The sequence below is a fragment of the Mandrillus leucophaeus genome, unplaced genomic scaffold (genome assembly GCF_000951045.1).
Source record: "Mandrillus leucophaeus isolate KB7577 unplaced genomic scaffold, Mleu.le_1.0 Scaffold684, whole genome shotgun sequence".
NCBI lineage: Eukaryota > Metazoa > Chordata > Mammalia > Primates > Cercopithecidae > Mandrillus > Mandrillus leucophaeus.
This window is the reverse complement of record NW_012107408.1, coordinates 1,515,382-1,529,378: the sequence shown is the minus strand read 5'-3', so window position 1 is coordinate 1,529,378 and position 13,997 is coordinate 1,515,382. Positions and strand designations below refer to the sequence as shown.

The following is a 13,997-nucleotide window of genomic DNA, read 5'->3' as shown; positions in this document are numbered from 1 at the left end:
CAGAGATGTTTCTGTATCTCCCTGTAGATGGGAGTTCCCTAAACTAACTCTGAATCTGTGATCTAAGCCCAGATCACAGCATGCTGTGAGATCTCATTAATGTCTGTTTTCCTTCACCTCAAATGATGTCAGACCCGCAGCTATATGTTCCCATGGTGCACCCTGCTTCCCCTATGAGATACTCCTCACCTGGCAATGACTTCCTTGAGATCTGCTTCTCTCTAGACTCTAAGCATCCTGTGGACAGGGAGTTTGGTGGACAGGAGGCATCTGTTTTGTTCTGCATCCCTGAACTTGAGGCAAGGCCTGGTACAGAGCTCAGTAAACATTGCATTAATTAATTGATCAATTAATTAGTTCATTCACTTTGTAAACTATGCTTTTTACATGGCCCCGTGAGGAACACAAAAGAAGCCAAACTTGCTCTCCTGAAGGGACTCTAATTGGCCTCATTCATACAGAAAAGAATGAATGATGCCCCAAACAGGGAGGGAGCATGGAATAAAAGACAGATTAACATGAGGCCTTGCCAGCCAGAAGAGGTGTGGATGTCCTCTCCTTTCCTGCCTCTCTTCTTTACTCTTGTTACGCTGTCCACCCTTCATCTCATCTCAAAGGATCTGAGGCCTCCCCATTATCCAAGGCCTACGGCAATGCCACATCTTTCACCCTGACAACACTGAGCACTCTCGCAGCAAGGCCCAGGTTATAACCAGAACTTCCCTGGCAGGGCGGAGCACCCTCACACACACACATTCACTGCTTCCACAAACATTTATTGAGCACCTGCCTGTGCTGGGGACCACTCTTGATTCGGGGGTATGGCCGTGAACAAAAATTATTCCAGGCAGGAGGAAGACAGGCAATAAACAAATAAGCAAAATAGAGACTACATCGAACGGTGATAAATTCTATGGAAAAAAAAAAGAATGTGGGGGAAAATACAGGCATTGGAATAGGGGTGGCAATGTTCATTAGGGTGGCCAGAGAAGGCCTCTCTGTGAAGAGACATATAAACAGAGGCATGGAGAAGGTGAGGGAGAGAGCCTTGCAGGTCTCTGGGGCACGAGCACTTGAAGTGAGGACAACAGTGAGTGCAAAAGCCCCTCAGTGTGGTCATGACTGGTGTGTTCCAAGAACTAGGGCTAGCCAGCAGAACTGGAGAGGACCAGGCTGGAGGAGAGTAATAAGGAAGGGAAGTGAGAGGGAGAGGACCCTGAGGGCCACTGCAGGGACGTTAGTTTTAACTCTGTGCAGGATGAGAAGTCATTGGAAGAGTGCAGTCACCCGGCTTCACTAAGTCAGGTCTCTCTGTGTTGAGGAGAGACTATAGCGGGCAAAGGAGGGAAATAAAGAGACCTAGGCCTTCAGGCAGGGGACCACTTATCTATTTATTTCTACCGCTAAATAGTTCCTGCCTTGAGTTTGGGACACCTTGTTACCCATCTTCATGTCCTCTGAAGTAGCTGCCACATAGCCAGTGCTTGATTAGTATTTGTGAACATGGCCAGGAAAGAAGGGAAGAAGGAAGAGAGGGACAGTGAAATGAATGGAGTTTAGTCTAGTCTCCATGGTAGAGAGGAGGAAAGCAGACATTCCAGGCAGGCAGAGGCAACAGCAGACTCCAGGAGGCCGTGATGAGCATGAAAGGCCAGGAAAAAGGAAGCCGGTGCTAGAGCTGTTGCCATAGCAACAGACAACTGTCTCTGAGGCTGGCAGCCAGGCTAGCTAGCACAGGAAGGCGCTTAATGCCTTCCATCCCTGAGTGCTGCATTCACCGTATGCTAGTGTTCCCACCCAGGAAGCAGCTCCCCTTGAGTGCTGTTCTCAAGAGCTCCTTTTAAATCCAAAGACGCCGTGGAGGAACTGAACCAAGAACACTGCACTGCAGGGATTAAGCTAGTGGGTGGGAGGTGGAGCCAGGATGGAGCACAGGGCTCTCTCTCACACACAGGCCTGTTCTGACTTGGAGTGAACCCTAGCAGCATTTGGAACACAGGAGCCACCCACCTCCCTCATTCTCACTCACTCCTCATCCTGCTGTCTCCAACTGTGGCACTGCATTTCTGTGCCATTTCCACTGTGTTCCAGTTTCCTGGGCAACCCTGACCCAGGAAGCCATAATGCTCAGAAATAACACCTCCAGCAGATTCATATTCACTCCCAAGCCATTCAATCAGATCTCTGCTTTTGCTTTCCACACAAACAACTGGAAATCTCCCCAGCGTTTCAGTTTTCTTTACTCTATTTCTACTATTCATGCTGATTTTATTCAATGCAGCTCAGGCCTTCTGTTTAAAGCCACAGCTTCTTGGGTAAATTAAAAGAAATTTAAGAGCAAGGCATTCATCAGTCATGCACTAGTCTAGGTGGATCTTTAAATAAATGACATTTGGGAAAATGGTTCCTTCTGCCACCTGTGTGGCATGGGGTTAGTAAATTGTGAGCTTGAATCTCTCACGTTGCAAAAGTCTTGTAAAAACATCTTGGCAAGGAATGTTTGAGGCCCTGGGGTAGAAAACACATACATTTCTATGCCCTTCTGCTCTTTGAGGCTTTGCCCACATTAGTCCAAGAACAGACCTCTGTGCTGCCATCCGAGATGTGGGACTGAGCTGATTGAATGATAGAAATGCATGGTCAGGAAGACACACAGGTAGCACTCTGGGGACATATTTGTTGGGAGTCCTGAGAGTTAGCCAAGTGTGACATAGTGCTTGACAGCATCACAATCTATTCCCCTGCTTAGATAATAATGTGACTTCTGTAGATCTTTGATATCACTGATAATTGCTCATTCAAAAGTACTGGCTTTTCTCCAAATTGGCCTCTCTGGTTTTGTTCCTGAACCCACATTCAACATCACCAGCTTTCAGAGACTCTGTTGGAGATAACCACCGCCTCTTGCACACATTTCCCTCCCTGCTGGACCTTGCCAACGTCTTCAGTTTGATCTCAGTCTCTCTCCCTTCCTTCCCCTCCCACTGAGCCACTAAGCCTGTTCTGTACCAACCCCCTAGAGAGCAAAAATAGCAAACATGTGAAAAGCATCCTCTGACACTAATAAGTTAAGGATTACTCACTCTGACATTTCAGATGTTTACATTGCTACCTCTTAAATTTTTTTAAAAATCATTTATTCCATTAGGCTTACATCAGGACTTTGGAATCATTTATTCCATTATGCTTACATCAGGCCTTTGGAAAGTAAGCTTCTCCCTAATTATGGAAAGAGTTACAGAGAGGCCAGGTTCCTTCTTTGCTTAAGTTTGATATCATCTGCTCATCTAAGCAGCTAGTCGTTTGCTTGCCCACAGCTATGTTGGGTATGTTCTATCTTGGGTACACAGAACTTATGCTACACTCTGAATAGAAATTTATTCATCCTGGACTCACTCAGAAAGATGTTTTACATCACAACTATGTTCATTTCACTATACTGTTTCGTTGCCCTGGAAAATTATTGATGGGTAGCCAACGCAATAATCCCCAAGATTCCTGGGTAGAAATGCTAAAGCTGATTTCACTTTTCTGCCATGTAGCATTTCCAATTGTTTAACATGGACAAAAGCCTGGAGGAAAATTATATAAATATGTATGATTTTTATTCCAAAATTTTGATTCCGAAATTTTCCCTCTCTGTCTTTTTTTCTCTCTTTTTTTTTTTCAAGCTTTTTTCAAGCTTAAATTCCCAACTTAACAATGGATATAGAGACCCAACTAAGGCAAAGTGACCACACAGAGCTATAGCAAATCTGCCTTCATTACACTGCCCACTGTCCCTCCAAATTTTTTATAGGGACCTGTGACTACCAGAGGCTTAATTTTATGCTGCATCATAATTCTTCCATACATGACATTTACATGACTATTTAGAAATAGCTTACACAATCTATATATAGACTTAATACTTCTACTGAATTAAATATTTACAGCATTGGCACCCTCCTAAATTCACATTTTTTTCTTCTTTGGAATAAAGGAGATCAGATCTCAGATATTCTGTGATATCTGGCTAGCCAAAATGCCAAAATGCTGCTTTTTCTCTTGGCAAATTATCAAATATTGAAGCATACATACATACACACATGTATACACACACATATGCACACAAATTTACTATAGAGAATGTAAGAAGCACAAAGCAAAGGAAATTGCCTATTCTGCCATCCAGAAGTCACCACTGTTAACTCTTTAATGTGTTTGTTTTCCATTTTCATCAATAGTATAGATATATAAGCAAAGTATCCTACTGCATGTATTACTTTGTTTTCTGCTTTCTTTTTGCACTTATCCTATCCTGAGTGTTTTCTTGTGTTATTAAGAATTCTGCTAAACCATCATTTTCCATGGCAGTGTAATATTCCGTTGCAGAAATAGAGTTCATATTACCATTCCCCCATTTTTAGGAATCTTACGTTTTCTATGTTTGCTGTAACACTGAATGAACAGCCATATACAAAAGTATTTGTGCAAATGAATATTTCTTTTTGTTGTTGTTGTTGTTGTTTGTTTGTTTGAGACGGAGTCTCGCTCTGTCGCCCAGGCTGCAGTGCAGTGGCGCGATCTTGGCTCACTGCAAGCTCCGCCTCCTGGGTTCACGCCATTCTCCTGCCTCAGCTTCCCGAGTAGCTGGGACTACAGGCGCCCGCCACAACGCCCGGCTAATTTTTTGTATTTTTTGATAGAGACAGGGTTTCGCCGTGTTGGCCAGGATGGTCTCGATCTCCTGACCTCGTGATCCGCCCGCCTCTGCCTCCCAAAGTGCTGGGATTACAGGCGTGAGCCACCGCGCCCGGCCCGCAAATGAATATTTCTTCAGGATCAATTCCTAGTCCTGTAACTACTGGGTCAATGGTAGGATACATAAGAAGAATATATACATTCAGGCTTTTGATACATAAGAAATGGAAACAATTTACTCCTCACCATACTCATGAGTGCCTGAGTTCATAGCTTTTGGCCAGATTTCAAAGAGCAGCAGTAAAAATCTCAACCTGATTTTGTATACTGGATTTGTTTTCTATTTTGCCTTCCGAGTGTTTAGTTGGGATATCTTCCAGTGTCCAAAGAAATGTTTCTGAAGCTCTTAGAATCTGTCAAGCTAGAGAAATTGACTTGCCTTAGCCTCTCAATTGCAATCAATTTCAAAAGCAAATCTCATTTAACATCTATATACATGTGTATATCTGTATCTATTACAGGTGTAGAAGTACCTGGCAGTGTAGTCAGCCCAAGAATGTATGAAGATGTGTAGGACACACCCCACACTATACAAGCTTCTATACACTACAAGTAAAACTGGTCTTGAATTTTGACATTGTGATTTTCAAGACAGCTAGCGTATTGTCTTCTAGACTGGCTAGCTAGTTTGTGGTAGGCTCTGTCATTCATGAAAAGTGTGTGATTATGAAATTGGTATATTCTAAAAGTCTCTATTGGTGGAAAAAACTTCAGGTTGACTTCATGTTCTCTTCATTTAACTTTGCAGACCTCCTCAACTGATGCAAGTCCAGCTGAGGAATTTCCTGAACCTGAGGAAAATGCTGCAAAAGAAGAAAGGAAGTTAAAAGACAACAGGGAGGAAAGGGAACAGAAGGATGAAGAAATCCCTGAAAATGCAAACAATGAAAAGATATCCATGGAAACATTACTCAAAGTGTTCAAAGGGGGAAGTGAAGCACAGGACTCTAACAGATTTGCCAGCCACCTAAAGATAGAGAACATTTATGCAGAGGTTGGTTAGATTATTTTGTAAAAAGTTGGCCTCAATTCTGATCATATTTTTATGGAACTGCTCTCAAAATACATCATTGTATAGAAATTATACAGAATCTCTTTAGTAAATACAACTACTTTTTAACAGCTGCTGGATTGTAAGGTTGATTGACTTCATTTTCTTCTTCTTTAAAGGGCTTCATAAAAACATTTCAAGACCTAGGTGCCAAGAACCTGGAGCCAATTGAAGTTGCTGTTCTCTTGAAGCATCCTTTTATTCAAGACCTGATTTCAAATTATTCAGACTATAAGTTTCCTGTGAGTATTACCCCAAAGTGCTCTAATGTGGTTGGGCTCCGGTTCAGGACATGCTACGATGTTTCTAAATGTGAGCTGGCATGGAAGAGAAAGAAACTGGACTCTGCCAGGCCAGGCCAGACCAGAATCTGGAGAAGCTAAGCTGGTAATCATACCAGGCCAGAAAAATCAGCCTGAAATATCCACAGGGCAGCAAGCTTAGGCACAGTTGATAGGTGGTAGTTAAAGCTGGGTGGGTGACAGTGTTAGGATTGCCACCGTAGCTGTATAGTGACCCTAGCCTGTGATTGAAGAGTTTGGAGAATAAGATTCCTCCTGCCAAAAAGAGCTAACCAAGACCATGATCTCCAGCCAAGTGCTGACATATTCATTGTACTCTAATCACTCATGGTACACATCATCTCTGTAGTGGAAATGATAGTGTGTGCAAAAGGTTGGGCACCACTTCCATCAGGAAAACAGTGTGCAAGGTGGAGAAACTAAGGACAAACCCCAGAGAAACTGGACAAACGCAGCAGAAGAAAGGAAGAACTGCAACTCAGAAATCACATAACCACCAAGCAGGTCTGGACCACACGTGCTAAATGTGCATCCACTAAGGCGAGTCCCGGAACAGCAGGGGCTAAGGAGGGCAGAGGCTGACACCAACTCCCTTTCATACTGTGGGACTACATTCCTCTCAGATACCAGTTTAACATGAAGTCTCCCTGTCTGGCTCCTGTGAGTTCTATATTGAACTACAAAGGGTTTGCTGAGTTGAGAATAAAAGCACTTTCACTTTTGTAAAGTATAGATTGTGTATCTTGACTTCTCAATGATAACAAGTTACATTTTGCTGTTTTCTTCCTATACCCACAAATGAAACTCTTCAGACTTAAATATCTTTCTGTGTGCCTAAATGTTTTTGTTCTAAATTGCTGATTCTTTAAAATATTAAATTATTAATATTAAAATTAATTTTATTGCCTGCATTAGTATAACTGAAGTTGATTTCTAACAAGCTAGCAGCTGTTTAGACACAAAGCCTATGCAGTAATGAAATATGATTATAGCATTTAAGAACACAGGTTCTGGACTCAGGTCATGGGACTGAATCTCAGGTCTACCCCTCAGTAGCTCCCTGACCTTAACTTTTTCTTAATCCTGGCTTTCTCATCTGTTAAATGGGGATGAGACATTCATATTGAAAGGGTGATGGTGAGGATTAAGTGAGGTCGTGCATGTAAAGCACTTGGCATGGTATCTGACACAGGGGAAGGGCTACAGAAATGATAGAGCTGTTAGGGGTACTATTCAATATTGATCACCTACTACTGAGACCCATGTCATAAGCTTCCATTGGAGAGAAAAAATTGAGTACATAATTTGGTCACTGCTCTAAAAAAAATTAACTCCTTTTTGCAAGATAATTTTTACATGCGGGAATCGCAAGAAAATGATGTAAGTTAAACCAACCAAGTGCAAAATTATAGGAATTCAATATATGATATTTTTGTGCTGGAAGCATGGAGGGAGTCTACCCAAGAAGGAATAAACTGGGTCTTGAACGATGGCCAGGGTTTGGGAAGGTAGAGAGAGGGAAAGGGAAGTCTACATGGATTTTGCTGCTGGGGTAGGGAGGCAGCAGGGTCCTGGGTGAAGGCAAGGTCTGGGGAAGGCATGGAAGAAGGACTGCAGGAGCCCCACCCCATGAAGAGCCTGGGAAAGGTGTAAAATGATCCCATTAAATTGGTAAGATCAGGCCAGATTGCGAAGAACCCAGATATCACACAGGAAAATGTGGATTCCATTTGAAAAGCAAGAGAGAATGAACAGGCTGCTGAGCAGGGCGTGATATGATATTTCTTCATCCCCAAGCATTTCTTGGGGATACTGTGCCATAATATCATCCTGCACAACGTGGGTTCCATAGGTCCATCTCTCTAGACTGCATTTTAGCTTACACGCCCTGCTCCACTTATCAGGGAACAGCTCTCTTACGTTGAACCGGCAAAATAATTTGCAAAATTCTTTGGGATTATGTAAAATAGGACTTATTTTATATTGCTGATTACAAGTAGGAGCATAAAAATGATGCCACAATTATTTCCTCTCATACTGGGAGGAAGACTCCCACAAAGTCAGGATGGTTTGAAAATATCTTCACTCTGAGCAGAGTGATTAAATACAATAAACTTGCAGAGAAGATTCTATTTGACATTTTGCTTCAGAAAAGAAAATAGCCAACGGATGACTGCCTTCAAGAGTTAGCCTTTCCGAATAGGTGCTCTGACTTCCCAGGAAAGCGGTCATCCATAGGACTCCCTGCCCTGCTTTTTTTTTTTTTTTTTTTTTTTTTTCCTGAGACAGTTTTGTTCTTGTTGCCCAAGCTGGAGTGCAGTGGCATGATCTGGGCTCACTGCAACCTCCACCTCCCAGGTTCACGCAATTCTCCTGCCTCAGCCTCCTGAGTAGCTGGAATGACAGGTGCCTGCCACCACAACCAGCTAATTTTTTGTATTTTTATACAGATGGGGCTTCACTATGTTGGCCAGGCTGGTCTCGAACTCCTGACCTCAGGTGATCCACCTGCCTCGGCCTCCCAAAGTGCTGGAGGACTCCTTTTAAGTTACACATTCCCCTCATTTCTGAAGGAGTGTCAGCAACTAGCAATGTTAACTGAAGTACTATTGGCATTTGGAGCAGCACAGTTCCTCTTTGAGGATAACTGTCCCAAGTGTGGCAAAATACCTAACATTTCAGGCCCTACCCCCTGTATTCCAGGAGCATCCTGACATACTAACCTCCGAAACTACCTCTGCCTGCACATTTGCAAACCTTCCTTGGTGCACAGTAGCCCTCTGGCTGAAAGCCGCCCAGTGGCAGGGTATCTGTCTTCTGTTAACCAGTTTCACAATACCAGTAGCACTTGGCATTCTCATAGCAGAGAGTGAGTTAGTGAGTTAGTTCATTGCCAGAATGTTTCTCTAAGATATACCCGAGTCATCTGCTTTAACTCTTCCTCCTCACATCCTCCACACCTCGTCCTGGTCACTCCACCAAGGAATCTAATTAGAGGCCAGTAAACTACCACCAGTGAGAGTCATTCGTATGATGGTCCATCAAGAAGAGCTGTGCCTGTGTCCTGAAAACTCTAAATTCTGATATTTACAGTGAAAAAGGGTCCCTTTCCAGTAAGGTGTTCTATTCTCATTTTTGGTAACAACAACAACAACAAAAGGAATGAAGGGATGGAGAGAAAAGAATCTTTGAAGAACCACTGCACTTGTCCTGTCATTTTTTGCTTCAGATATCCATGTACAAGTAAATAGATCACATTTTTATGATACACTTCAACCACAGTGATGTCATTTGAAGATCTTTCAAGATAAGAAGAGCAAAAGCTAGAGTGTGGTTTTTCAGGTTAAAATGTTGTTTGCTATTATAAACAGTGGCAAGTGAAGGTTGTTGCCTAACAGCTTTATGTTTACAAGGTTCTTGTTTGGAAGTGACAACATTTTAAGATACATATTTGAAAACACTAAGTATGCATAATTGTAATAATGTATTAAGGTGGACTGGTTTTGTGGTTATGAGAGTGGGCTCTGGAGCTTCACTGACTGGGTTCATACCTATGAAGTGTGTGGCCTTAGGCAAGTGACCTCAAAGTGCCTTGGTGTCTGCATCTGTAAAACAGGGCCAATTATCATAGTCACCTCATGGTGGGGGGGTTGTACAGATTAAATGAGATAATACATATAAAGTACTTAGCTCAGTTCCTGGAAGATAGAAAGCACTCGATAAATGTGAGATACTACTACTACTACTACTACTACTACTACTACTACTACTACTACTACTACTGCTATTAGGTTGATGCAAAAGTAGTTGTAGTTTTTGCCATTACTTTCAATGGCAAAGAACCACAATTACTTTTGCACCAACCTACTTCTACTACTGCTGGTCTGTAGTAGTTACCGTGCACAGTAAATAATTCTGAATCATGTGCAATTATATGTGGATGGACTAGTGAGCTGGCATCAAATCTCTTGAATGCACATGTCTTATCTTTGGAAAAAAAGAAGGACTTTCACTGGTGCAGGAACATGATGATAAAGGGTCCAAACACGTCCCAGGAAGCCTCTGGTCCATACCTATGTGGAAGCTCCAGATTTTGTATTGGACATTATAGGCATTCAGCTAAAGTCACTTATTTAATTTCCACTTTCATAGGCCTTGTATAAAAAAGTTATTTTCAAATAATTCTCCTAAATTATTAAAAAAATGATTTGTGTAAATATAACAAGATCAGTGAGGATATTGGAATTGCGTTGTTGGTGAACAAAGTCAATTTCCTGTCATAAATATATATTTATAAATGTAAATGAATAAACAATTTTCTCTAAAAGCTTGATAACTGTAGTCTCTTGTGATGAACACAGGCTCAATTATTATACATCTTTTATAACAAATCTGTAAATCAAGCATATTACCTTATCATTGAGGTTTATATTCAATGGGAGATAGCAAGAAATCTTTTAATGTTAAAATCAGAATATCACCAGAAAATATCTTATGAACAAATGAATCAGGACCCAATTACATTAGGATAACATACCTATAATTATAAGTGTGAACTGAAGGAGACTTTCATCCCTCTTTGTTTTCAAGGCACCTGACTTTAAAATACTCTCTAAGCTTCTCCTTTATCTTTATAACAAAATATGATAGCTGCTTCAGTGCTTTGTGTTTTCAAAGCACCAGTGTCAAACATTTTCTGACTTTCATAGGCTCTTCTCCAGTCACTGCTACTGAAAATTATGGTCCCTGATTTCAGCTATAAATTTAGCCAAAACTGGTTTAAATATATCTGGAGCTTATCATTTTCCCCATGCTATGGAGTGTCAGATAATCACAAGTTAGCTTATTCCTTAATCCTCAAATTAACTTCTGATAATATTAAAATGACATTGGTTATTATAAACATACTATATAAAGAAGACATGTTATTGAGAATTGTAGTGGGCTGGGCACAGCGGTTCCCATCTCTAATTCCAGCACCTTGGGAGGCTGAGGTGGGATGATTTCTTGAGGCCAGGTGTTTGAGACAAACCTGGTCAACAGAGCAAGACTCCTCTCTACAAAAAACTTTAAAATTAGCTGGACATGATGACATGTGCCTGTAGTCCCAGCTACTTAGAAAACTGAGGTGGGAGGATTTCTTGAGCCTTGGAGATTGAGGCTGCAGTGAGCTATGGTCTTGCCACAGCACTCCAGCCTGGGTGACAGAGCGAAACTCCATTTCTAAAAAAATAAATATTAAATGAAAGCAGTGTACTGGGTAAGACTAGAAAAGTCAATGGGGAGCAGATTTTCTTTTCCACTTGATTCACTTAGCATTGACCTGTGGCTTTAGGAGATAAGGAACAAGATCTCTAAAGAAAATGATTCATTATGATTCCTCGCAGTGACTGATAGAAGCAATGCATAGAAGCAAGGGTCAACACAAATGGTGAACAAACTCATGTCTTCTCAACTAAAATGATCACAGTCAAATTGAAGCCTTTGAAACTCAGCTCTGAGGAAAAGGAACTTATATTGTTAAAACACTTCTCTAAATTTGTGAAATTAAAAAAAAAAAACCTAAAAGCTACCTAAATGCAATTCTGTATTTTTCATGTGTTGGTACTCCTTCTACATTGTGATAATAGTTTAAATATATTTTGAGAAATATCTGTGATTTAAGATGTAAGATAGCTGTATAGCAAATGAAAAACAGATCATTCTTTCCCTGATGTTTTTTAAATCAAAGAATGAGACAGTTTCAGGAAAGTAATCTTTTGTTTTAAAATTCTACAAATCTATAGACATGATTAATTTATCATTGGCATTTTCTTTCATAGAAGGTGAATACTGGTTTTTGTATTCATTCATAAGGAAATAATCTTTTAACTTGCAGATTCATTATATGCCAGGTTCTGTGTAACTGCTTTTACAAATGTTAATTAACCTAATATGACAACTGCATTATTAGGCATGGAAACTGAGGTTCCTAGATCTTAGATAGCTTTCCAAAGGTACAAGTAGTAAGTCTCAGGGGGGGATTAAAACTAAATGGAGAAGTTTGCTTAGTGGAAAAAAAAATAAAAGCTGTTTAATGGTTGCCATGTACTATGTGATCATTTATTAGTATTTGTGTAGCATAGTATTGATCATCCCTTATTAGTATTTGTAACTTCTCTTTGAATCATTTGTCTTAGGATATTAAAATAATTCTCCAAAGGAGTGAACATGTACAAGGAAGTGATGGAGAGAGATCACCTTTAAGACATACAGAGGAAAAGAAATGAGGACAAAAGAGTGTGATTTTTGTAATTCAGCAATAAATCTTGCAAAAATTAAATGTGACCATGGTGTTTGTCAAATATGTTATGATTTTAAGTATAGAAATGAACCCTACCAGTTTATTATCAGCATTGAAAAGAGAACCTTCCTTAACTTGGAGAATATTTCATAATAAAGAGAGAAAAAAAAAACAAAGTAAAAATCCAAAATAAGCAGCATGCATTTTGAAGTGATTCTGAAAATGGAAGGCCCCAAAACAATATGTTCAAAAATAAAGAAGTCATGAAAACTCCCTATGAGAGCTATCTACATTAGGCAGATATAGTGAAAATTTCCCCAAAACTCCACATCAGCACAGTGCTTCTAGGTACATCTTATAGTTCTTGCTCCATATGCAGTAAAATTTCCAGATTTATTTCAGTGGCCAAGAAGAAGGCTGCATAATTGAACTGCTAGTAAAGCTTTGTTCCCATCATCTATTCATAATTATTTCTTAATAGAATATATTTCCTTCATGTAAAGGTAAACTGAGGCTGGAGCCAAACCAGGAATGAAGACACAAGGCAAATGGTAGTGAGAATAGCCTTTTATTAGGGCTTGCGGGCAAGGTTCCTTGGTCCAAAGGCGTGGGCTGAGGAAGTCGCGCTGAGGGAAGAGGGTAGGGGCTTTTTATAGCCCGAGAGGTAGGGAAGCTGATTGTGCAAACAGGGCCTGGGGGGTCTTGAAACTACTAGGGCAGGAGTTGAGTAAGGGTCATGAGGAAGGGGTCTTTTGAAACTGTCAACCGAAACTGCTGTTTACGAACTTGTGGAATGCAGGTGAGCTGCAGGTCATGGGGGAATGTGGTTGCGCAGCTGGAACTCTGATGCATGTAAGTCTGTGGGTGTGTACAAGGGTGAAGGGAGTCTTTAACAAAAGGCCTGCTATGCTGGGTAACACCACCATGTTGGGTCTAGATTCCTGCCTAACATTCCGACCTCTTTCTAATAAGAAAATGGGGCAACGTGTTCATCTGGCTGCTTCCTGTTGGTATGGGTTGTCGTGGGGTTCTTCAGAGGTCGGAACTCGGGTATAGGGGTGGAGCAGCATCTGATTGAAAGTGACTTGGGAGACTTCTTTCATGCAGTCCTGGATTAAGCGGAGGACACAGGGAGCTATGAGTAGCAAGAAGCCAGTGATTAGTAAGGGGCTTAGAAAGGGTAGGACTTAACCAGCCACAGATGACTGCCACCTCCTAAGTGAGGGCCTTGATCCGAGGTTTTTCTGGTGGAGTCTTTCCTGAATCTTTTCTAGAGTGAGGAGATTGGTTTCTACTAGTCCTGACTCATTGATGTAGTGTTCGGACGGGAAGGGGAAAGGAGGGGTTAGGTTAGAGGAGTTAAAAGGGCTGGGTAAGGGTACCGCAACCAGTGGGGGCTTATTCAAGGCTGCACACAAGAAACAACGAGAGATGTTGTGTACCTTGGCCATGTGTACCACTTGAGCCCCTTCCCTGACTAAGGTTAGCCAGGAAAAAGGGTTGCTGCTGTCGTGGGGCTTGCTGCCTGGGCTAGAGCTGAGATGGCTTCCTCCTGTTGTCTGATGTCAGAGGCCAGGCTGAGAGGCTGCTTATGACCTTGATGTAGGCCTTAAAGATC

At 41.4% G+C, this 13,997-nt stretch overlaps 1 protein-coding gene across 1 annotated transcript in view; it reads left to right on the top strand.

Annotated features, from left to right (window-relative positions):
• SPEF2 (sperm flagellar 2) overlaps positions 1 to 12,423 on the top strand; it is a 190,167-nt gene extending 177,744 nt beyond the window's left edge. The window contains exons 35-37 of the mRNA XM_012002382.1: positions 5,492 to 5,737; positions 5,914 to 6,036; positions 12,276 to 12,423. Coding sequence (XP_011857772.1) covers positions 5,492 to 5,737; positions 5,914 to 6,036; positions 12,276 to 12,365 — 459 coding nt within the window. The 3' untranslated portion in view covers positions 12,366 to 12,423. The remainder of the gene's footprint in view (positions 1 to 5,491; positions 5,738 to 5,913; positions 6,037 to 12,275) is intronic.
• Positions 12,424 to 13,997: the final 1,574 nt, after the last annotated feature.